The sequence below is a fragment of the Channa argus genome, chromosome 14 (genome assembly GCF_033026475.1).
Source record: "Channa argus isolate prfri chromosome 14, Channa argus male v1.0, whole genome shotgun sequence".
Taxonomy (NCBI): Eukaryota; Metazoa; Chordata; class Actinopteri; order Anabantiformes; family Channidae; genus Channa; species Channa argus.
This window is the reverse complement of record NC_090210.1, coordinates 24,522,850-24,549,345: the sequence shown is the minus strand read 5'-3', so window position 1 is coordinate 24,549,345 and position 26,496 is coordinate 24,522,850. Positions and strand designations below refer to the sequence as shown.

The following is a 26,496-nucleotide window of genomic DNA, read 5'->3' as shown; positions in this document are numbered from 1 at the left end:
GAAGGTAGAGGTGAGCATATGAGGACTTGTATGTTAGGTTGGACACTAAAGAGAAAGAGGTGGATTTGTACAGGTTGACCAGACAAAGAGATAGAGATGGGAAGGATGTGCAGCAGGTTAGTGTGATTAAAGATAAGGATGGAAATGTGTTGACAGGTGCCAGGAGTGTGATGGGAAGATGGAAGGAGAACTTTGAAGAGTTGGTGAATGAGGAAAATGAAAGGGAACGAAGAGTAGAAGAGGTGACTGGTGTGGAGCAGGAAGTAGCAAAGATTAGTAAGAGTGAAGTGAGGAGGACATTTAAGAGGATGAAGAGTGGAAAGGCAGTTGGTCCTGATCACAAACCTGTGGAGGTATGGAAGTGTCTAGGAGAGGTGGCAGTGGAGTTTCTGACTAGTTTGTTTAACAAGATCTTGGAGAGTGAGAGGATGCTGAGGACTGGAGGAGAAGTGTACTGGTACCAATTTTTAAGAACAAGGGAGATGAGCAGAGCTGTGGCAACTACAGAGGAATAAAGCTGATGAGCCACACAATGAAGTTGTGGGAAAGAGTAGTAGAAGCTAGAGAACAACAGATGCAGTATTTGCTTTGAGGATGCACATGGAGAAGTACAGAGAAGGTCAGAGGGAGTTGCATTGTGTCTTTTTTAGAAAAAGCGTATGACAGGGTGCCGAGAGAGGAGCTGTGGTATTGTATGAGGACGTCTGGAGCGGCAGAGAAGTATGTTAGAGTGGTGCAGGACATGTATGAGAGCTGTAAGACAGTGGTGAGGTGCTGTAGGTGTGACAGAGGAGTTCAAGGTGGAGGTGGGTCTGCATCAAGGATCGGCTCTGAGCCCCTTCTTGTTTGCTCTGGTGATGGACAGGCTGACAGATGAGGTTAGACAGGAATCTCTATGGACTATGATGTTTGCAGATGACATTGTTATTTGTAGTGAGAGCAGGGAGCAGGTGGAGGAAAATCAACAGAGGTGGAGGTCTGCTCTGGAAAACAGAGGAATGAAGCTTAGCCGCAGTAAGACAGAATATATGTGTGTCAATGAGAGGGACCCAGGTGGAACAGTGAGGTTACAGGGAGCAGAGGTAAAGAAGGTGCAGGACTTTAAGTACTGCTCATGTTAGATGTTTGGAGATAAAGTCAGAGAGGCCAGATTGAGGTGGTTTGGACATGTTCAGAGGAGAAACTGTGAATATATCGGTAGAAGGATGCTGAGGTTGGAGCTGCCAGGCAGGAGGTCTAGAGGAAGAACAAAGAGGAGATTTATGGATGTAGTGAGAGAGGACATGAAGTTAGTTGGTGTGAGAGAAGAGGATGCAGAGGACAGGGTTAGATGGAGGCACATGATTCGCTGTGGCGACTCCTGAAAGAGAACAGCCGAAAGGAAAAGAAGAAGAAGACTGCTTCACTAACAGGCTGCCTCTGGTCCAGACTGTCACCTCCTCATTAGTCTTGGGAAACATGTTTCATAGTTAGAGACATTTATCATGATTACAGTTCATGATTAGTAAAGTTGTCATCTGTACAGGAAGTTACAAAGACTCACATCCTCTGAGGAAATAAAACTGTCACCAGATAGTTAAAGCTGATGTACTACATAGGTGATCTGTGTTTATGGTTTAACCTCCATATGACTCATATCTTTCACATTAAATGAATTAAATTACTCATGAAATGCAGGATGTCACTTTGCTGCTGTTTCTAACTGATCTGACTGATTTCATCTCAAACTGCATAAATGCAAATAATCAGTCAAAATTTACTGGAACAAGAAACTTTCATCACTAATGTATCAGATATTTCTACTGTGAGGGATAAAACATCTGTGCAGATGTTATTTTAGGAATCTTCTCATCCCACTTAGCAAAACATTCTGTGTCTTAAATCATTAAAGTTTAGTTCACATGCTGTAGAACTAGATTGTCAGCAGTACAACATGTGAACTGTGTGATATGAACTGATGTGTTCAGTCTTTGATGAATCACAAACTGACTATAAAATCAGTTTATTTCACATTAACCAAACGAGGAAACGTGATTATAAAATGTTGTGTTGTTGATCCAACATCGGAACCAATCAGCTGTTTGATCAGGTGAGAACCAGGCATTTCCCATCATGCACTGAGATCGGTGAAGAACAACTGTGATCCTCCTTGATCTAACCAAGTTAGGAGTCTTACATTGAAATTGAAGGGAAAAAAAAGCCAGAAAACCAGAAGAGGTGATCTCCATGGATATAGTCTGCAAACACGCAACTTAAAACAGGGAACACGAAAGTCAGAAAGGAAGTGGTTCCAGAAATTTAGAAGAATCTCATTTAGCCTGGAAAAATAGTTTAAAAATGTACAAAAAAGCTCTGTGATACCAGAACAGCATATTATTCATCATCAATAGAAGAAAACAAGAACAACCCCCGGTTTCTGTTCAGCACTGTAGCCAGGCTGACTAAGAGCCATAGTTCTGTTGAGCCTAGTTTTCCCTTAACTTTGAGCAGCAATGACTTCATGACCTTCTTTATGAATAAAATTGTAGCTATTAGAGAACGAATTCACCAGATCCTCCCCCCAAATATTACAGATAGATCTTCATGTACAGAAGTGCTAGAGTCATCGATAAGGCCCCAAATCCCTGTTAGACTGCTTTTTACCCATAGATCTCTCTGAGCTAACTTCAATTATTACCTCATCTAAACCAACAACCTGTCTGCTAGACCCTATTCCAACTAAGCTGCTCAAGGAAGCTTTACCCTTAATAGATACGTTCATATTAGATATAATCAATCTATCTTTAGAAACAGGCCATGTACCACAGGCCTATAAGGTAGCTGTAATTAAACCACTACTTAAAAAACCCTGTCTTGACCCAGGTGTTTTAGCCAATTACAGACCAATATCTAATCTCCCCTTTATTTTTAAAATAATTGAAAAAGTAGTTGCAAAACAATTATGTGATCACCTTCATAGGAATAATTTGTATGAAGACTTTCAGTCAGGATTTAGAGTTCATCATAGTACAGAAACAGCACTGGTAAAAGTCACCAACGATCTAGATGGCATAAGTCTGTCCTCCAGTACTACTGCAAGAAACTTAGGAGTTATTTTTGACCAGGATTTGACCGTCTCAAAAACTGGTCCATGCATTTGTTACCTCTAGGTTGGACTACTGTAATTCCCTACTTTCAGGATGCCCCAGTAACTCCCTAAAGAGCCTGCAATTAATCCAAAATGCTGCAGCAAGACTGCTGACCGGAACCAGCAAGAGAGATCATATTTCACCTTCACTAGCTTCTCTCCATTGGCTTCCCATTAAATCTAGAATAGAATTTAAAACCCTGCTTCTTACATATAAAGCTCAGAATGGTCAGGCTCCATCATATATAGAAGACCTCATAGCACCATATCATCCCAGTAGACCACTTTGCTCTCAGAGTGCAGGCCTACTTGTGGTTCTTCTAAAGGTAGAATGGGAGGTAGAGCCTTTAGCTATCAAGCTCCTCTCCTGTGGAACCAGCTCCCAGTTCAGATTCGGGAAGCAGACACCCTCTCTACTTTTAAGTCTAGGCTTAAAACCTTCCTTTTTAATAAAGCATATAGTTAGTTATAGTTATGCTGCTATAGACTTAGACTGCTGGGGGACCCACCCCCCGATGCACTGAGCTCCTTTCCTCCTCTTGACCCTCTCTCCTCTCCTCTCACCCCACAATTGTCACTACTGTATGACATTAACTCTGTGTGTTTTCTCTCGTAGTTGTCTTTGTCCTTCTCTGTCTCTCTGTCTCTGTCCCTCTCTGCAGGTGTCCCCGGGCTTTGACGTTGGTCCTACCAACCTGCCTGATGTTTTGTTGTTGCTCTTTTTGTTTTCTCTCTCCACTTTCCACTAACCCCAACCAGTCAAGGCAGATGACCTTCAACCCTGAGCCTGGTTCTGCTGGAGGTTTCTCTTGATAAAGGGAGTTTTTCCTCTCCACTGTTGTTTATGGCTAGTTCAAGGGGGAATTGTTGGTTTCTCTTTAAATATCTTTATAGTCTTTATTGTAAAGGGCCTTGACATCACCTTGTTGTGAATTGGTGCTATATAAATGAAGTTGAATTGAATTGAATAGAAATGGAATAAAGTATTTAGAATTCAGTTTTCATCAGTGTGTAATCACCTGAAAATCTTCAGCTTGAATGATTCTTTCATCTCTTTACAGGGAGCAGGTCCCTTTTCACAGTAGCTGCCATGTTGTGCCGACATGTTTCTACAGGAGCCCAGAACAGACAAATCAAACTCTGGTTCTAGAGGGAATTTCCTGTTTTCACACTGAAGCAGCAGCTCAGGTTTGATGATGCTACAGCACTGTTATGTTGTTTCATGATGTTAAATCCCAGGCTGCTTATCGTCCATAGGACAGACTGGACCATTCCTCGTCCTGTCTCTCACACTCTGCTTATCTCCATGTGCCCTCAGATTAAAACCAGTGCTGTACTTCATACTTTGAGGCTTCAGTTGATGTTGATGAACCAAAGATCTCAGCAGTTCTGTGTCTGTAACATCCCACTGGTCACAGAACAGTCGACCCATTTCTTTAACTTTTAAATCAGGCTGCTGACAAACTCACTGACACAAACACTGAGAATCTGAGAATTATTCACATAGAAAGACTGAAACACAGAGAGTAGAGGTGGTGATGTCTCACACACACTCGTGTATTGTGACTTGTTCTCTGTGGGATGTTTTAAATCACTATATCATGAACATCGAGTATAAACTAGCAGTTTTTTAAGCTTCCGGCCTGAGACTTGATTTGGAGTTTAGTTTTTGAGAGTGAGTGAGGAAAAAAGATGAAGCGTGTTCAGAAGTGAACAGGAAAAACAGCTGACAGTGTTTCCTTTGTGTTAAACAGTGATGTCCCTCAGCTGAAGACTCACATGGTTCATCAGTATTAAGAAGAAAACACACAGGAACCATAACTCACTTTCTACACCGTGACTCTTTTTACATGATGCTGTTTGAACCTTTTTGTCATGTTGCTGTTACTTTAGACTTTCATTTGGCTTCACAGTGACTCCACAGCTCCAAACCTGGATCCACACTGAATGTTGGACTGCAGCTTGATGTACTTTGATATTTTTACAACTGAAGTATTTTTACTGCACATTCATAACAGTGAATGAAGGGACAAAGTCAGGCTGCTACAGCAGAGGTTTCAACCTGTGGTTCTTGGTCCTCTAGTGGTCTGTGAAGGTATTACAGGTGGTCCCTGTATTTAATAATGCAGTTTTACTGTCTTATTTATTTGTAAACACATTTGTAATAATTATTCTTGTCAATAATCAAATGTGTGCAAATATAAAACACCTGCTATAAAATAACTGAGATATTTTAAAATAGGGATAAACAGTAAAAACCATGTATGAGGCCTGATACATTATTCATTTGATGGCAGCTGCTAATATTTGTCTGGCTTGAATAAAAATTGCTTTATTTACTTTGAATCGGTTGTGATTTCTCTCTTTTTACATGAAGGTTTAAAATGATCCAATAAAAACTATTAATTAATTTAAACGAGAATGTTTCAGTCTTATTTTGCAGTGATCACTAGAATCATTAACTTGTGATACTGTACATCAAATAGTTAAGTCCAGTATTTATAAAGTGCTTTATTGACATATAGTGTATTGCAATACAGCTTAAAAATATTGCAATATTATTTAAAGGCCAAATCACCCAGATCTACTAGACAGAGGACGTGTTTGCTGTGATGTGGCATTTTTAAAGACTTAATAACATCATCAGTGATATTTATGTATTTGCTGTACTGGTTCTGGTCTGGACCAAAAAGACACCAAGACAACAAACAAGGTCAGTTTCTCATTTAGGTAAATAAAACAGTGTTTAGGTCAGAGTGTGTTTTTAACAGCTTTTATATATGAGATGATTGTACGCCCACGAGTCCATGTACGTGAAATGCGGTAACTTGGTGTCAGCTGCCTTCAATGGATTGACCAGAGTTAGACAAGGACGTTTTTTTATCTCACCTTTTATAATGTTTATATTGACAATTTACCAAAGTTTTTGATTGACTGTGGGACAGGATGAAGGGTTGGTGACTCTATCATCAACCATTTGATGTGTGCAGAGGATTTGGTGAATTTGTTGTCCATATATCGCTGGTCATCAACAGTTACTGAGGATTTGCTTTCAGACTTTGACTTTAAATATAATACAAAGCAGAGTAACATCATGATCGTTAGGGGTAGTGATAATAGGAAACTATCAACTGGTGCTGTCCTTAAAGAATGTAATGAGGTTCAATATTTAGGGCTTTATATAACTGACAGTCTGTCAGATGACAGGGATATATACAGACAGTGTCGCGTGATGGACGCACAAGCTTAACTTGGTGTGTGTTCAGTATGTGTGAAGACTGTACTTTTTAAAGCATATTGCACAAACTTAATGTGGCGTATATATCACAATTAGGGTGAGGGTGGACCCAAGTGAGGAGACCGTGAGAGGGACTTAATTAACAAAAGGCTTTTATTGATAAGCACTTAACAAATCCGAAATCGCTCCTAGCAGAAGGGTCCAAAGAAAACAGGCTCACGGCAGGTAACAGACTAACACAAAACTATCAACTTGTCAGAACACTAGAGAAGTTAACTTAAGAAAACCAAAATAAACATTACAAAGACTCAGGAATGAAATAAGACACGGATGTGAAACAAAACTTAAATTAACACTCAGGAAAAGACTAAGTAACAAACAGAAACACCAAAAGAAATACGACACGGAGGTGAAACAAACTACTAAACCTGGATGAACACTCGGGAAAGGGCTAAAGAAACTAATTAACAGAAACACACCAAACCTCAGACCAGAAGTTGCAGGAAAACAGAGTCTAATATACTGGAGCCACGATTTCTACAATCAGGTAAACCAAGAGTTCAGCGCATTGGCTGGGAGTGAGGAGATGATGATCTGGCAGGGGAAGTGTGGGGAAGGCTGGACTTTACTAGGTGAAACAGGTGCAAACAATAAAGAGGGATAACGAAGCTAAAGTTAAAGAACAGGACTAGGAACACGACACTATAACGATGGGGCTGGAAGGATGGAGGCTGCTGCTGAAGGTGCCACTGTGGACCAGTGCCAGTCACATGTGTGTTAGTGTTGCTGTGAATCTCATGTGCAGATGTATGTGTAGGTTTTTAGACTCTGTGAACAGCATCAGTTGAACACTGACAAACTCCACACTAAGCTCGGTCAGGTTCTTCTCTCAAGTGTGGAACGTTTGGTGTTTTAGCTTCTATGTAGTTATGTGATATAATATGAATAGTTTTGTTTCTTTGCTTTGTTTTGTGTGTGTAGGTGTTATTGTTTTGTTGTTTCTGTTTTCCTGGAACGTGTCTGTGTCTGTAATAAAGAAATAAAATAATAAAGTAAATTATGTTTTTCTTTTGTTTTTCTTAAAGTTTTGCTGCTGTTTGTCCTTTGTTGTCCTCACTGTAGAGACAGGAGACCTGCTGAAATGTGATTAATATGAAATGAATGTATAAATCTGACTATGACAGAGGTGAAACACATGAACCTGTGCTGTGGTTTCCTGTTCTCTTCCTGTCACAAACACTGTTTAACATCTGTTCATCTGTTGGTTTTTGTTCAGGCTGCAGGAATCATTTCTCACTGTGGGAATCACTTTTAATACAGGAGCAGAAGTAGGAGGCTGAATGATCGAGTTGAACTTTCGGAATCTCCAAATTACAGCCGTTTTCTTTATTAACTGGTGTAAAATCATTTTTCTGAGGATGATTGTAACGTGAAATAAGTTTACAAGTTTTCCTATTATTACTCAAAATCACTCTGAATGTTTCTGTTTCTTTCATCTGGTACCAGAATATCCAAGTGTCATCACACTGTCCTGTTCCTTCACAGCTGAATGAGACAGTTTGTCCAAGTCTCCTGGTCAATGTCAAATCCTCCTGAACCAGCTGTGCTGCCATGGAAACCAGTGCTGTAGAGAAGCAGACAGATAGATGAAGGTCAGTGTGACAGTGTTTGGTAAAGGTTGACTTTGTTGGCTCCTGATTGGCTGGAAACACTCACCTGAACACAGACAGCACAGAGCAGCAGCTGGGAGGAAAAGCATTTTGTGCAGTGCTGTTTCCTCTGGTGAACCTGGGGAGAAGTGGCGCTCTGATGCAGCTGAGGCCAAACAAGGACGAGCTGGGAGATCAGAGCAGGACCACGTGGTTTGTGACGGCTGCTCAAAGCTCCCATCAGCCCCTGCTGCTGCTGCCCACAGATAAGACTCATGCTGCTGTTCAGCTGTTACTAAGAACATTAACTGTGTCTCTGTTGTGTCCCAGTGAAACAGGACAGTGAGACAGAGAGACAACAGACACAAAAGCAGGAGTCTGAAAGTGAAGCAGCTACATGGAATCAGCCGTCATTTTTAAATTATTTCCACCTGTGACGTGTCAAAATATGAGCAGTGACAAAGTTGTGTTGTAATGACAGTTGTGTTTGATCCAACACTGTGTTTCTATCTGTCAACACCATGAGGAACTGATGTGTCCACAGTCTTAGATCAGTGTCCCATCAGTCTCTGAGTCCTTCTACAAGTTTAGAGTCAGGTAATAAAATGGGACCTGATCAAACTTCTGCAGCTTTTCTGTTTCTCATTATTTCATCACACTTCAGTTCAGAATTTGAGTTGTTTCTCTCACAGATTAAAAACACAGATACTTTCTAAAGTGTTAGGGTTGTAATCATCATTCAGAAACCACAGATTGAAGTGTGGACGCTGCAGAGCAGAAACCCACACAGCTCGTCTGTTACAGGAAACAACAGTTTGTTTGAGTCCTAATAACCACTGAGAACAGATTCATATCTGCTGCTGTACACACTCATTACCTCCCCTCACTCATGTAGTTTGTCTTTTATTCTATTTAATCCACAGTTTATTTTTATTATAAGGTTAAGACAACAACTCAGTTGGAGCTCACATCTTTTTAAAATGGGGATTTGTAGTTTTACTGATTAAACGTGACTTGTCTCTGACAACAAGTTCAAATACTTCAGATTATTTCTCAGTTCAAAATCACAAATATGAGAGTTTTCTGATGTAACTGTCATAATCTGACCCTTCAGCTTCACTTCCTTTTCTGGACTTTTATTTTGTAGCCCTCTTTCTCCTTTCCTGTTCCCATTATTTAGTTCTTATTTAGTTTTAATTGTTGTCACCTGTGTCTCTGGTCTATTTAAACCCCCAGCAAGATTCACCCTCTGCCACGTCCTTGCTGTTTATTCACTGAGTGAACTTCCAGTCTTCTGACTCTTGTCATTTGGACTCTGTTGCTTGTTTCTGGTCTGAAGTTTGTTCCATTGTGTTTTCTGCAGCCTTTACGTTGGCGCTTTTAGTTTCAGTGGTTCTACCTGTTCCTGATCTGCTTTCTATGAACCTACTCCTTGGTTATTTGGAGTAGTTATCAGATCCCCTCTTATGTGCAAACTCACATTCTTGATTCCTGACCCAGTTCTGAGGTGTGTGTGTTTGTGGGTGTGGGTGTTTATATCTGCTGCTTTGTTTAAACTTGGTTCCTAGCTTTGACCTTGTAGTTTATGCAATTGCTTCAGTCGGCTCAGCTTAGTTTCCCTTATTCTCCCAGTCAGGTTGTTTAGTTTGTCTGACTCTGGTTTTGTTAATAATTTGTTAATCACTCAACACAGCACATTAGCTGTTTTTGGTGTAAAACTTCTACCTATTTGTGTTTGGATATAGATGTGTGAAGGAGGACAAATACTGTCCCTGATGTCCTGCAATTTAAAAATCTGTTACAGTCAGCTGATGAGTACACAGACACTTGTGGAGCTGAGGGTGTTTTTATATTTTTAAATGGTATCAAACAGGACTTTAGGATTTTTCTTATTCGCAGATCTAAGATTGGTGAAATAATCTGATCTGGCCTGTTTAATTATGAAAATGAGAGATGTGATCAGCTCCTTAAGATCATGTTTAAGTGGTGCCACATTATTTAAAACAGACACAATGATTATTAAATGACTGAACTAATGACTCAGCATCAGTACACTCACTCACAGCAGCTTGATGTATAATGCGTCATTGAGTCATCATCACCTTAGATGGTGGAGACTCCATATAAAAGGTCAAATTGAAGAAAATCCAAGTGTGATCACTCACATGACCTGAGGTGAACTAACATGGACGCTGTAGTTCTGCTTCAGGAAGACAACAACAACAACAACAGGACTTGTTTGTCTCTGTGGTTTGTTTTCTGTATATTTTCAGCTTCACTCTGGGTTTTGGAAATTCTCAGTTCTAAGGTTTAGAAAAGCAAATGTAATACAGATACTACAGTGATACACAAATGGGAGTTTTTCTGTGTTATATTCATGTTTATTATGGGAGTAACTGTTTTTGCTCTTGTGCAATGTGAGGTCTCTTTTTAATGTGAGGTCCAATTTCTGTTACGTGTTTTTTTTTCTATGCTGGAACAGTAGAATTTCCCCATTGTGGGATCAAAGTCTTATCTTAATAAATAATACATGTTCCTCTATTATTTAATATAGTAACATGTCCACCAGCACATCATTCAGCACATCATTCGGAAGCACGGCTCCGCACCATGGAAAACAACTCCGCTAGTCAGGCCCCGGTAGCTGGTGCGGGCCGACCTAGCGTAGCCCCTGCTAGCTGTCCCCAGGCAGTTTCCGAGCAGCCGGGAAGCCAGTCCGGCTGGGTGACGGTTCGTAAGAGATCTAATGCTAAACAGACGCCCGAGGTTCACCACCAGTCGGTTCATGTTTCTAATCGATTTTCCCCACTCAGCGACACACCCGCTGAGAAACCAACTCTGGTAATTGGCAGCTCCATAGTCAGAAACGTGAAGTTAGAGACTCCAGCGGCCGTAGTCAAATGTCTTCCTGGGGCCAGAGCGGGCGACGTTGAATCATATTTGAAACTCCTGGCTAAAGATAAACGTAAATACAGTAATATTATTATTCACGTGGGAGTTAATGACGCCCGATTACGTAAATCGGAGGTCACTAAAATGAACGTTGAATCGGTGTGTAACTTTGCAAAAACAATGTCGGACTCCGTAATTTTCTCTGGTCCCCTGCCAAATCTGACCAGTGACAACATGTACACCCGCATGTCATCGTTCAACCGCTGGCTGTCTAGGTGGTGTCCAGCAAACGATGTGGGCTACATAGACAATTGGAAACGTTTTTGGGGAAAACCTAGGCTGATTAGGAGAGATGGCATCCATCCTACTTTAGATGGTGCAGCTTTCTTATCCAGAAATATGGCTGGTTTTATTAAACAACCAAAAGTATGACAATCCAGAGTTGAGCCTAGGATGCAGAGATCCTGTCCTACACGCCTCTCTGCAGTGTCCTTACAACCGTCACCCCCCCACAACTCCAACATACCTATAGAGACTGTGTCTGTTCCCCGACCTAAATTACATAGAGTAAATATGACAACAAGAGGAGTTAATCATAATAACCTAATAAAAGTTAAGACTACTCCTCTTACAGAACAAAACCCCAAAACTATTAAATGTGGATTATTAAATATCAGATCTCTCTCTTCTAAATCTCTGTTAGTAAATGACTTAATAAGTGATCATCAATTCGATTTATTCTGTCTCACTGAAACTAGGTTGCAGCAGGAAGAATATGTCAGTTTAAATGAGTCATATTAATTATCATGTTCCTAGAAGCACAGGCCGAGGTGGAGGAGTTGCAGCAATCTTCCATTGTAGCTTATCAATAAACCCTAGACCTAAATATAGTTATAACTCATTTGAGAGTCTTACTCTTAGCCTTTCACACCCAAACTGGAAAACTCAAAAACCACTATTATTTGTTATCGTGTACCGTCCTCCAGTCCCTTATTCAGAGTTTTTGATTGAATTTTCTGATTTTCTATCTGATTTAGTGCTTAGTACAGATAAAGTCATTATAGTGGGTGACTTTAACATTCATGTAGATGCTGACAGTAACTGCCTGAGCACTGCGTTTAATTCATTATTAGATTCAATTGGTTTTTCCCAAAATGTAAATAAACCCACTCACTGTTTTAGTCACACGTTAGACCTTGTCCTTACGTATGGAATTGAAGCGGATAATTTAACAATATTTCCTCACAACTCTCTTCTGTCTGACCATTTTTTAATAACATTTGAATTTACAATAACAGACTATATAGCAGTTAAGGGAAAATTCCACTATAGCAGATGCTTAAGTGAAAAAGCTGTCAACAAATTTAAAGAAATTATTTCTCCATCATTTGCTTCACCATATGTTAATACAATGGAAAGTAGTCTCCTTAATGTTACTCCTGCACAAGTAGATTATCTTGTTGACAATTCTGCAGCCTCACTACGTACAATACTCGATAGTGTTGCCCCTCTAAAAAAGAAGGCAGTAAATCAGCAGAGGCGATCTCCATGGTATAGTTCACAAACACGCAACTTAAAACAGGAAACACGAAAGTTGGAAAGGAAGTGGCGTTCCAGAAAGTTAGAAGAATCTCATTTAGCCTGGAAAAACAGTTTAAAAACGTACAAAAAAACTCTCAGTGATGCCAGAACAGCATATTATTCATCATTAATAGAAGAAAACAAGAACAACCCCCGGTTTCTGTTCAGCACTGTAGCCAGGCTGACTAAGAGCCATAGTTCTGTTGAGCCTACTATTCCCTTAACTCTGAGCAGCAATGACTTCATGAGCTTCTTTATGAATAAAATTGTAGCTATTAGAGAAAGTATTCACCAGATCCTCCCCCCAAAAATTACAGATAGATCTTCACGTACAACAGTGTTGGAATCATCGATAAGACTGCTTTTTACCCATAGATCTCTCTGAGCTAACTTCAATTATTACCTCATCTAAACCAACAACCTGTCTGCTAGACCCTATTCCAACTAAGCTGCTCAAGGAAGCTTTACCCTTAATAGATACGTTCATATTAGATATCATCAATCTATCTTTAGAAACAGGCTATGTACCACAGGCCTATAAGGTAGCTGTAATTAAACCACTACTTAAAAAACCCCGTCTTGACCCAGGTGTTTTAGCCAATTACAGACCAATATCTAATCTCCCCTTTATTTCTAAAATAATTGAAAAAGTAGTCGCAAAACAATTATGTGATCACCTTCATAGGAATAATTTGTATGAACACTTTCAGTCAGGATTTAGAGTTCATCATAGTACAGAAACAGCACTGGTAAAAGTCAACAACGATCTTCTCATGGCCTCAGATAATGGACTCATCTCTATACTTGTTCTGTTAGATCTTAGTGCTGCATTTGATACCATTGATCATAACATTTTATTACAGAGACTGGAACATGAAATTGGAATTACAGGAACTGCACTAGGTTGGTTTAAATCTTATCTATCTGATAGATTTCAATTTGTTCATGTTAATGATGAATCCTCCATGCACACAAAGGTTAGCTATGGAGTTCCACAAGGCTCTGTGTTAGGACCAATACTTTTTACTTTATATATGTCTCCTTTAGGCAACATTATTAGAAAACACTCCATAAATTTCCACTGCTATGCTGATGATACCCAGCTATATGTATCTATGGAACCAGATGAAAATAATCAGTTAATAAAGCTTCAAGCCTACAAGACATAAAGGCCTGGATGTCCCACAATTTTTGACTTTTAAACTCAGACAAAACTGAAGTCATAGTATTTGGGCTCAAAAATCTCAGAGATATGATGTCCAACCATATTGTTACCCTAGATGGCATAAGTCTGGCCTCCAGTGCTACTGCAAGGAACCTTGGAGTTATTTTTGATCAGGATTTGTCTTTTACCTCACATATAAAACAAATCTCTCGAACAGCCTTCTTCCACCTACGGAACATTGCCAAAATTAGGAGCATCCTGTCTCAAAGTGATGCCGAAAAACTGGTCCATGCATTTGTTACCTCTAGGTTGGACTACTGTAATTCCCTACTTTCAGGATGCCCCAGTAACTCCCTAAAGAGCCTGCAATTAATCCAAAATGCTACAGCAAGAGTCCTGACTGGAACTAGCAAGAGAGATCATATTTCACCTTCACTAGCTTCTCTCCATTGGCTTCCCATTAAATCTAGAATAGAATTTAAAACCCTGCTTCTTACATATAAAGCTCTGAATGGTCAGGCTCCATCATATATAGAAGACCTCATAGCACCATATCATCCCAGTAGACCACTTCGCTCTCAGAATGCAGGCCTACTTGTGGTTCCCAGAATTTCCAAAAGTAGAATGGGAGGTAGAGCCTTTAGCTATCAAGCTCCTCTCCTGTGGAACCAGCTCCCAGTTCAGATTCGGGAAGCAGACACCCTCTCTACTTTTAAGTCTAAGCTTAAAACCTTCCTCTTTAATAAAGCATATAGTTAGTTATAGTTATGCTGCCATAGACTTAGACTGCTGGGGGACCCACCACCTCTTGACCATCTCTCCTCTCCTCTCACCCCGCAATTGTCACCACTGTATGTCATTAACTCTGTGTGTTCTCTCCCGTAGTTGTCTTTGTCCTTCTCTGTCCCCCTCTCTCTGTCCCTTTCTGCAGGTGTCCCCCGGCTTTGAAGCTGAGTGTCTTCCAGCGTGCAGCTACTGGTCCTACCAATCTGCCCGATGTTTTGTTGTTGCTTTTTGTTGCTCTGTTCTTTTCTCTCTCCCCTTTCCACTCACCCCAACCGGTCGAGGCAGATGGCCGTCCACCCTGAGCCTGGTTCTGCTGGAGGTTTCTTCCGTTAAAGGGAGTTTTTCCTCTCCACTGTTGCCTATGGCTTGCTCCAGGGGGAATTGTTGGGTTCTCTTTATATATCTTTATAATCTTGACTTTATTCTGTAAAGTGCCCTGAGATGACTTTGTTGTGAATTGGCGCTATATAAATCAAGTTGAATTGAATTGAATTGAATCATTCAACCATTCACAATGTTATTTTACCACTTTTAAATATAATTTAGTAAGTTTTTTTTTTTGTCTAAATGCTCTACAGACTGAAAATACACCAATCAGCCACAATATTAGGAACACCTGTTCACACACTCTAATAGAATTACAATCCAGCTGCTCTGCCATGAATTTGAAGTCTACAAGATCCTTTCAAAAGTGCTGGCAAATAGGCTTAAGATAAAAATATATTGATGTGCGCACATTGAACTTGACACTATGTGCACAACAGATCGATTAAAGATGACACGGTTTTTGGTCAAGGACTGTTGATGGGTCTGATGATTGGGGCTTTGATAGCTTAGGACATTGCTACCTATATTTTTTCATGAGCATTAAAGTTCTTTATATTAACACTGAAAGTTAGGGGCTGGCAGTGGAAAAGTTTTAAAGATTAATGTTGGTTTGAGTGCTCCAGAATTAAACAAGGCTGTGCTCTGTCTGGGATGCTGGCTTCTTGCCCAAGGACACTTCGACTTGTAGCCAGGAGCGGGGATTGAACCACTGACCCTGTGGTCCATGGTCAATTGCCTTACCGACTGAGCTACACCCACCCCAGTTGACCAATGAACATCTACTATTGTTATATAGTTAACATCACAGTTGTAATGAATGGACCTTTTTGGACCTCACATTTTGCCATTGAGACAAATAGCAGAGCACATCCTCGGTCAGGTTGGTATCTTGGTCTATGGACGGACTATGTTGTTGATGTTTATTCGATCCAATACCACCTTTTTACCTAAGTGTGTATGAACCTTTCCACCCTGGTATCCTGATACAATGGTTACTGTGTGGAATGGTTACTATTCATAACTCAGTATATCTGTCAAATCTCAAGTCTATTCCCTTAGACTGGTCAGTTTCTGATGGTTCCCAGTACTGTGGTCACTGCACTTTGCAACTGATGAGTCGTCTGGGTGCAGTGTTTAGCAACCAGGTTTTCACTGTGGGTTTTAGCTATGAGAAAGGAAATGATAAAGAAAGACAATCTAATTTTCTTATCAGAAAGGTGAAATTGGTGATTTATTTGAGCAGTCAAAACAGACTGGAGAATGAACGTGAGGTTGAACCAGTGATGATGATTAAAAAAAATTGTAAAGGTAAAAATAACATCAGCTCTATCAGTTCTATGTAAAAATGAAGGATCTGTTTTGACAAGACTTTAGATGACGTCCTCTTCTTTGATGATGCTGAATTACATTATGCTCCTGAGTTAGGACACAGAGATGATGGTGTTATTGAATACTGATGAATAATGTGTTGTAATAAAGTTGGTTTGAAAACTCAAAGCCTCTCACTCTCTCACAGATTAATAACACAGATGCTTCCTGGAAAGTTTCTTTAACCAAACCTGTAACTGGCATTGTGTCATTAAAGTGACAAACCACAGCTCATAGTGTGGAGGCTGCAGAGCAGAAACCCACACAGATCATCTGCTGCAGGAAACAAAGTGTTGACTCGCTTTCAGCTGGTGTTTGTGAGTCCTAATAACTGCTGAAAATAGATTCACATCTGCTGACATAAACACTTATGGCATCACATAGAGCTTTCCACCATTTTAACAACTGTGTGATGGTTAATGTACAAGGACACAACATGGAGGCCTGAGTAAACAGCCAAACTCCTTCATTGTATAACATTTCTGAAAAACTGAAGATGTCACTGTTGTTTTACTTTTGGTTCAAACCAATGCATAAAACATCCATACAACAAAAACTTGAAGGCATTTGTCCACTTGATCCCTTTGTAACTGTTTGATTATCAACACACTTTTAAAATAGGATTTGAATTTAGCGATTAGGAACCAGACTGTAAGTAACTTTTGAGGTAAATTGTAAATTATATCCAAGTAAAACTGTATTTACTTTGGAAATAATGTCATCAGCTTTATGCAAAGTTTGAGCAGCTCACTGTGCTGTAGATAGACGTCAAAAACAACATCATCAGCAAAGAGTTTTACATTCAAACTGACAGTTATAAAAGGTGCTGAACTGATTAATTCAATGATCATCACACACACACCGTTCCTTGCAGAATAATGCACAGTTGGAAAAAATATGGGGATTTATATTTTATTTAGAATATTGCAATGAAGAAAATAACTAAACTTACCAAACTGTATAATGTACAGGATTAAAAGATAAACACAGAAACAGGAACAGCTGCTGATAATTTTCTATTATTAAACAGGTCAAACTGACTAAACTGTTAAACATCACAACAGCTTTTGCACTTCGTAATAATCAGTATATAAGTATAATATGTGAATTTACTCTGCAAACAATGACTGTATCTGACTTTTACATAAAAGAAATGACTAATATTACTGAAAACTGACTAACGTCATAAAGCCACTGATGAGACTTGAAGCTGAGCAGAAAGCAGTCAGTGATCATGGGACTAGTTGGTGGACGCTCCCTGGTCTCTGAGGCTCCTCAGCAGAGACAGTCCACAGCAGTACACCAGACTCTTCACTATCAGCACTGTGTACAGCAGACAGAGCAGCTTCACCTGGTACTGAGACTGGAGAGGATCCAGAGGAACCACTGCAACACAAAAGGAGGCAAAAAGAAACTCAAACAAACATGTTACTGGTCACAATGTGAAGTCCAAGTTGTGTGATTGCTATTTGTTGTGCTGTTGGACTGTAACAGGATCAGGGAGTGTATGTTTGAGTGCTTCAGTGCTGAACACAAAGTGAACAGACTGATATGCAGCACAACATGCAGAGAGGCAGCAGTTGATCTTACAGTCAGCTTCTTGCTGCAGAGCTGCCAGGTCTGCTGCTTGTCTCTCTGGAGGACAGGAGGCTGCTGGAGCTGGAAGCTCTGAAACAGAAAAGGAGGTGCAGTGACAAATGTCAGTCCTCTGTGTCTCCACATGAAGCTGAATCACTGCTGAACACAGTCACCAAACCTTCATCACCTTGTTCTGTTTGGGCCTCCACTGTTCCCCCCTCATGTTTGACAGAGCAGCTGTATTTATATGTGCTGCTCTCTGGCTGATGGAGCAGCAAGATGGAGACGCTGCGTCCCGACTCTTCCAGCTGCAGCTGCTCTCCGTCAGCAGGGTTCAGTTCCTCCAGAGGACCTTTCTGTTTCTGTCTTTTCCAGGAGAACTGGATGCGACGAGGAACCATTTGTGAGGCCACACACAGCAGGGAGCTCTTCCCCTCCAGATGGTCTCTGGATGCTGCTGGGTACACGCTCACCACGGGCTTCACCACCTGCTCATCTCAAGTTTGACACAGAGAAAATCTCAATATAGATTTTGGTAAAACATGGAAGTAAATATAATACAGTGTGAACATATTCCTGATTCACAGAGGGAAGAAAAAAACTGCTTTTCTACACATATAAAAATAATGCAGTGAATCATAAAGTTATGATTAAACTTTCATCAACATTCAGTTTTGGAAACAACCCACATTATAGGAAATAGTGTAAAAGTTATGGGGCAGGAAATACAGTCACATTCATTCACTTTATACAAAAATAACTGTGAATATTTTTTATTGTTATTATTTTTTTTAATTAACAAATTAATTTAGGTAAAATAATTATTATAATACTATAGAATCCACCATTAAATATATATATTATGACAATGTGTTTAACCATTTTATAAACATAAAGTAAACCACACACCTGAAACAGCCTCTTTATGTTTATAACTAATAAATTAGATGATTTTTTTATAAAACCCATAATAAATAAATCTAATCTAACATTGCAAATATGATGAGAGTCCATTACATAAATGGCATAATGACAAGGAGTCATTATGCCATTTATGAAATGGACTCTCATCATATTTGCAATATGTATATAGATTTTCGTATAATGTGTATATATATATATATATATATATATATATATATATATATATATATATATATATATGTATTTCTTATTTTATAATGTTTGTAGCTAAAAAAAATAACAATTATTGAATTTACTAAATATATGTATTTTATTAATACATTTTTAAAATTTTTTAACCATTATACAAACGTACAGTATTACCCAAACACCTGATACAGCCTCTGTATATTTCTAATGTAAATTATATACATTTTTCTCATAAAATCCATAATTGATTTAATCTGTAATGTATAGACATAAAAACATTTACTGTGATAATGTATGTAATTGAAAACAACAAACTGCCGTTTTTGTGTATTTTCATTTACTTACAAATGTTTTTTTTTTTTTTTTGTCCTTTCAGCTTATCCCGTGAGTTCAGTGTCGCCACAGCAGATCATTGTCCACATGGTGATTTGGCACAGTTTTTACGCCGGATGCCCTTCCTGACGCAACCCTCCCCAATTTCTACCGGGCTTGGACCAGCACTGCACAGCTGGGGAGGGGAATGGGCTGTTAGGGGTTCAGTGTCTTGCCCAGGGACACTTCGACATATAGCCAGGGCCAGGGCCAGGGATCGAACCACTTACCCTGTGGTCCGTGGAAGACTGCCTTTACCAACTGAGCAATGTTTGTTCATTGAACTTTTCTTATCATAATGTCATTTTTTAAGATTTTGACCCATATTTGTAATTATTGTTAGTACATATTTTAAACAGTTACATAATGCAACAAAGTTGTCAGTAAATTGAATATATACATTTATAATGTATTGGTTTGTAAATAATTTTACCCATATTTTTTATTTATTTTTTATTATTTTAAAAATATTTTTGTTAGTACATATTTTTAAACTAAAAAAATAAAAAATAAATAGTTGCTTATATAGTGCTTTTTATCCAAAGCGGTTTACAATGTTGATTCCCATTCACACACTCACACACCGATGGTGGTGGCTGCCATGTAAGGTGCTCACCTGACCCACCGGGAGCAACTTGGGGTTCAGTGTCTTGCCCAAGGACACTTCGACATGTAGCCAGGACCAGGGATCAAACCACTGACCCTGTGGTCCATGGTCGACTGCCTTACCAACTGAACTACAGCCGCCCCAAACTACACAGTTACTTAATACAAAATGCTGTTTTTTACTCATTATTTACATGTTTAACATACTAAAATTTCTCTGTGTAAAATGTAAATATAGAAAATTATTGTTTCTGAAGGTATTTTTCATCTTAAAAACAATATTTACAATAAGATAAAATACATTTATGGTCAGACAACAACTGTAATTTTCATTTCACATACTGTCATTTATTTATCACCATAAATGTGAGAAACATTTAACTTAAGAATCAGTGAATGTGAAGAATTCACTGAATTTTATTTGTATTTTCTCTAAGTTTAGTACAAAAAGTGACCTGAGCAGGAAAATCAGACACAGAACTCCACTGCTGACATGTTCTAACAAACCTGACTGAAATATAGTTGACATGTAAAGTCTGAAGCAGCAGAAACTGATTTAAAAAAATTTCAACAATAAAACAACTGAAGGAAAATAAATGTTGATTCTTACCTGTTACAATCAGTTTAGTTCCAGAACCAAAGTCTCCCACAGTGAAACACAGTGATACAAAAACCTGCTGCTGGTTGTGTCTGACTGGTTCACACTTTCTTGTTCCCCTCAGGATGAACTGTAATAACTTTGTTGATTCTCTGACTTTTCATTTAGTTCCATCATAAACTCAACATCTGACTTTGTCAGATACTTTATGACCAAACACCTGAAAAACTGATTCTGTCTTTATCTAATTTGTAGCCTGATTATTTACTATTATTGAACTTTTGCCTTTAGAATCAGCTGCAGAATGAACTTATTATGAACATGTAAAGTCTGAAGCAGCAGAAACTGAGTTTAAACACATTTTCAAGTTGTTCAATATAAAAACATAATGAAAATAAATGTTCATTCTTACCTGTTACAATCAGTTTAGTTCCAGAACCAAAGATAAAGTACCAGCCTCCTCCCGCAGTGACAGAGAGTGATACAAAAACCTGTTTGCTGCTGAATGTTTCAGCTCAGATCAATGATCATATTTCAGCTTCTTGATACATCAAAAACAAAGTCACTGTTTTCCACAGTGAGGATCAGTTCATCAACTTCCTCTAACATCCTCTGCAAATTCAAATCCAGGAACCTGTTGTGTGATAAAGGCAGGAGTAAGAAGCTCTGGCTCCAGATTTCAGTGTTGCTCTGATTTTGAAGTACTGGTCCTGGATAAAACTGATAGAATGTGAAAAAAGACGTCTTTCATGGATGTGTGCTCATCTCTGAGCTTTTTTTATAGAGAACACATTTGCAGCTGGATGAGATTTACTCTGAATATATTGAGGACGTATTGATCAGCTGCAGAACTCATGAGATCAGCATCAGCTTAGTTGGTAAAGGCAGCTGTCCACGGACCACAGGATGAGTGGTTAGTTCACCGGCCCTGGCTATATGTCAAAGTGTTCCTAGGCAACACACTGTCACTTGTTAGCATTTAGCTCCAAGCAGCTCAGAGTCTCAGTCCAACCTCCCAGAGCTGCTGCATGGCTGCACACTGTTGTTCATCTTTGTCACCAACTTTCCTTTGGAGCCTCATCACACTTTGCTTTGGCTTCATCACTGCTTCACTGGAGCTTTTTCATCTTTAATCTGCTTTTGTCTGTGATGGGATTTGATACATTTAGTTACTTTTATTAGTTTGATTATTGTGTTTCTGTTTGTCTTCATTGTTCTCATTTGTAGAACAACAGGAAACCTGCAGAAAAATCTGATAAAAATTAATAAATTACAATATGAAATAAATCCTGACACCAGCAAATATAAAGTGACTATGATGGAGGAAAACACATGAACCTGTGCTGTGGTTTCCTGTTCTCTTCCTGTCACAAACACTGTTTAACATCTGTTCATCTGTTGGTTTTTGTTCAGGCTGCAGGAATCATTTCTCACTGTGGGAACCACTTTTATAACAGGAGCAGTAGTAGGAGGCTGAATGATCGAGTTTAACTTTCTCTATCTTTAACTCACAGCCGTTTTTTATATTTACAGCTGAGAAATCATCTTTCTGAGGATGATTGTACCTTTTGTCTATTTTACCATTCTTTCTATTAATATCAAGAAGCAATCTAAATGTTTCTGTCTCTTTCTTCTGGTACCATACTACCCAGTCTGTGTTACACTGCTTAATTACTTCACAGCTGAATGAGACATTTTGACCAAGTCTCCTGGTCAATGTCAAATCGTCCTGAACCAGCTGTGCTGCCATGGCAACCAGTGCTGTAGAGAAGCAGACAGATAGATGAAGGTCAGTGTGACAGTGTTTGGTAAAGGTTGACTTTGTTGGCTCCTGATTGGCTGGAAACACTCACCTGAACACAGACAGCACAGAGCAGCAGCTGGGAGGAAAAGCATTTTGTGCAGTGCTGTTTCCTCTGGTGAACCTGGGGAGAAGTGGCGCTCTGAAGCAGCTGAGGCCAAACAAGGACGAGCTGGGAGATCAGAGCAGGACCACGTGGTTTGTGACGGCTGCTCAAAGCTCCCATCAGCCCCTGCTGCTGCTGATTGACGGGTTCAGAGAAAAGTTTCTTGGTGTTGATTTGAATCTGACAGCAGATCAAGAATCTGGGTCACGATAATGCAGAAACACAAAAAAGCTTCACGTTCCCACAAACACATTCAGGCTGGTGGTGAATTTAGTAACAGACTGTTTTCTTTTGTTTAACAGCTGCAGGAAAATCCAGCTCCTCCTCTACTGGCACTTTATTTTTATTTTATAAATATCTCCTGTTAAAATTCATTTAAAATTACATGAAACATGAGTTTTGTATTTATAGCATCATTTATTTTACATAATTGTGTTTATTGATCCACTGTTTGGCACTGTCGAGATGAACCAGATGAACCCAGCACCTCGTAAACACGAAAGTGGTGCACAGAAAAAAATAGTTGATAAAGAAGACAAAAAGTGAACCAATACTTAAGGACACAGGAAAACTTACAACATATTTGAAGAAAACAACTACCGATGCCAAAAGTATGAAATAGCTGATGGCGCAGCTACAACTCAAGACTCCTTGCTAACAGCAGCACAGCATCACTGGTTGAAATAGAGCCAAGTAGCATAACCTGCACTACAGAAGAGGAAACTGCAGGAAAACAGCAGATTGCACCAGATGATGAAGAGGAGCCAACATTCACTGCTACTACTAGCATCATCACTGAGGGACCCACAGAGGACAACGGGAGGGAGGATAACCAGATGATCACCAACACAGACTGTAGAAATAAAGTCTGTCTAAAATTTGCAAAGGAAGTACCACTGTAATCTGGATGAAAATTTCCCAGATGAACTTGAACAGTTTTTGAGACCTCACCTCATTTTTCTCATTCTACTAAAAGAGAGAGAACTGCATGTAGTTTTCCAAAAAGAGTGTGTGTGTTAACCAGGGCAGAGGAAACCAGGGAACCAGGCAAGGCAGGTCAAAAACATGGTCCACAGCAAAAACAAAGTCCAACACATTGGACTGATTGTCTAGTTTTAGTCCAATCTCAGTCCAAAAGCGGGCGAGTTGTACAGTTTAATGTCCACTGCCAGAAAAGAACTGCTGTGGAGCACTTGGTAAATCTGTCCACCAGTGGACTATGGAGTCTGCAGAGGTCTTTACTGATACATTCAACAGATCCCTGTCAGAGTGCTTGGTCCCCACCTGTCTCAAAACGTCCACAATAGCACCACTACCCAAAAAACACTGCAATAATGGGATAAATGATTACAGGCCAGTGGCACTAACACCAGTAGTGATGGAAAGATCAGTGAAACACTGAATAACATGCTGCTGCTGTTCCAATCACTTTGGACCCACATCAATATGCATATGGACACAATAGGTGAAGAGATGATGGCATCTCTACAGGCCTCCACACTGAACTGCTATAGCTGGAAAAACCAGGAACATGTGCAAAGTTATTATTAGTGGATTAGTCTTCTGCCTTTAACACCATCCTCCCACACAGACTCTTTCACAAGATGTCCAACATAGTCCTGCTTTGTCATTCTCCCTCTCCAGTTCCTGTTCCTTGCTTTTATTTTGGTAGTCCCCCCATCTCATTTCCTGTTCCCATAGTTCTTTCTGGCAACTTCAGCACTCATCATCAGTCCTGATTGCTTTCACCTGTGTTCCTGTTAATTGAAACCCCCTCCAAGATCCATTCCCTCAGAGCCTTATCGATACTTTTCCATGGACTCTCAGCTTCCTGGTTTCTGGACTCTGTTTCCTGAGTTTTGGTTTATGGGTTTCTTCATGTGTTGTTAGTTTCATTTATCTTGATCCCTACTCTCGTTTATTCGATTAGTTTGCACCTTTGTATTTTAGTATCCAAGCTTCTGTTTGCACATAGTTTTTGACATGTCGTGTAATCTTGCTTCTGTTGCTCCCTACATGTGCAACTCCTTGGTTGTTTTGTTTATTCTCGTCCCTGTTAGTTCTCCGTGTGTCTAAACTCCTTTTCCATTTAGTCATTTGTCAGATGCTTTTATCCAAAGCGACTTACACGTGAAGTACAAGGCAGCAACAATCTAAGTCAAAGAGAAAACATCATAAAAGTGTTTACATTTCACTAGATGCAAGTGCATCTCTGTCAGACATTATTGTCAGACTTTAATTCTACTGTTCCATGTTAGGTCTTCGTATCATTTTTTTGTTTAGCCCGTGTGTGGTTTCTCAGCTGATTTAGTGTCAGAAATGGGGACCTGGAAATCAATGCAGGACACAAATGATTGAAAAGGCAGTTCATCATCATCATCATCATAATAACATTGGGAGTAGATGGAAAAGCAGGTGGGTTTAGCAGGAGGAGCGGGTGTCATGCTGCAGAGGAGACCAGGGGAACAGGCAGCGTAGCGTAAATCTAGAAAAGAGAGAAGTAGTAAGTAATACAGTGGATACAGGGAATAAACTACAGGAACTATATGCTTACTGTGATTGGTGGTAGGGAAGAAAACCAGGGCAGGAGAGAGAACTAAAGACGGCTGTGGAGACAGGAGTAAAACACCACAGGGAGCAAGACAAGCAACAAAGTAACAACTAAAAGTGTCCACTAGGAGAAAGTTTGTGTAATAGACTTGTGCAAAATCCTCTTCTTAATAAGACAAAGAGTCACTTACTACAAGGAGAGGCAGACCATCAGAACCAGAGGTCCAACAATTAATTGCCAGGAGAAGGAAAAACAGAACGGGAAGTCTGAGCCATGGGGAGGAGAGCTAGGACTGGTAACCAGGACAACACAAATCAAAGTCACGGCCGTGACATTTAGTTTCCCAAGTTCATATTGTCCTGTTCACATTTAGTTTCCGACGCACTTAGTTTTGATCTGTTAAGTTTTCTACTCACTGAGCTTTGCTCCTGTTCAGCTTCCAAATTTTCCTTTGCCCTTCTTGTGATTAGTCTCTCTCTCTTTGTCTATGTGGATTTTGACTTCCCTTTAGAGCAGGGGTCTCAAACTCGAGGCCCAGGGCCAATTGTGGCCCACGAGACGATATGAAAGTTTAATGTTAGTGCGGCCCACGAGTTTTGCAAGCAGAGAAACTTTGCACAACTATGGAGGCGTCTGTGTAACATCACATAACCATCATAGAATTATTACTTCTTACTGTGTGTGAAATGAACATGTTTGACTTCGAGCTGGACGAAGTCGGTGTTACCGGCATTAACGACCAACACCGATGTTCCGTTGACGATGTCACCGAGGGGAGTGGACCTCCGATGGGGACACTCAGCCAGCTCCCGCCCGCTGTCCCGCTTCGGAGTCAGGCTGGAGCCTCATCAGGTTCTTACCTGCCTTGGTTAAATAGTCAACGGAACATCAGTGTTGGCTATGACAAAAGCCAGTGAATAACGCCTCCATGGCTGCATCCCATTGTTTTATATAATAAATAAATAATAGTGTCCCACTGTCCCAGCTGATAATGAAGAGCCTGGTAGCAGCTGCCTTTTTTTCCTGGTACTTTCTACCATCTACAAATGTTATGATCTTCATGTCATCATGAAAGACATGACCCCTTCTTCTTTTTGTGCAAGATGTCCTTCCTGTGCTTCAAATGGAGCTCACTGACCTGCAGTGCAAGTCTGACCTCAAAGCCAAGTTCAGGGAGGAGAGTGGAGAAGCAGACAAGCTTAGGCAATTTTTGAGAGAATTGATAACTTCAATAAGTCCAAGTACAGGTCCAGACTTACTGACGATCATCTTCAAGCCATACTGAGGGTCTCAACTGCTTCCTCCCTCAAGCCAAATGTGGCTCAGCTATTAAGAGGAAGTGCTGCCAGATCTCTGGCTGCAAGAAGTAGGTAAGAGAAGCCATGTTCAGAAGAACCGTTCATGTTCAGAAGAACTCAGTGAAGTTAAAGAACTGTTAGCAATGGCGTTTGAGAACATTATATTTTTTTAACAAAGCTTTTTTTGTGGAATACCTGATGCGGCCCAGCCTCACCCAGACTCTCCTCGTGCAGCCTCCAGGTAATTTGAATTTGAGACCCCTGATTTAGAGTGATTTGTACTTAGCTCTGTCCTCAGTTTTCCTGAGGTTTTTTTTGCCTTTCTATTTACTTGGTCCAG

General features: G+C 39.9%; 1 protein-coding gene across 1 annotated transcript; it reads right to left on the bottom strand.

Moving 5' to 3' along the window:
- Positions 1 to 17,031: 17,031 nt before the first annotated feature.
- Positions 17,032 to 22,166, bottom strand: LOC137098170 (immunoglobulin lambda-1 light chain-like). The gene is made up of 6 exons (XM_067474109.1): positions 21,844 to 22,166; positions 21,413 to 21,421; positions 20,813 to 20,860; positions 17,899 to 18,207; positions 17,724 to 17,801; positions 17,032 to 17,519 (listed from the first exon to the last, which is right to left on the bottom strand). Exons 1-6 carry the CDS (start codon positions 22,148 to 22,150, stop codon positions 17,374 to 17,376), a joined length of 897 nt encoding a protein of 298 aa, XP_067330210.1. The 5' UTR covers positions 22,151 to 22,166; the 3' UTR covers positions 17,032 to 17,373.
- Positions 22,167 to 26,496: the final 4,330 nt, after the last annotated feature.

Excerpts from the sequence above, each read along its gene's own strand:
- LOC137098170 (XM_067474109.1), bottom strand. The coding sequence starts at position 22,150 with ATGGCAGCACAGCTGGTTCAGGACGATTTGACATTGACCAGGAGACTT. Across the intron at positions 18,208-20,812 it reads AACTAAACTGATTGTAACAG|ATGAGCAGGTGGTGAAGCCC; the intron begins GTAAGAATGAAC and ends GTCAAACTTGAG. Across the intron at positions 17,520-17,723 it reads TCTGCAGCAAGAAGCTGACT|TGGTTCCTCTGGATCCTCTC; the intron begins GTAAGATCAACT and ends TTTGTGTTGCAG.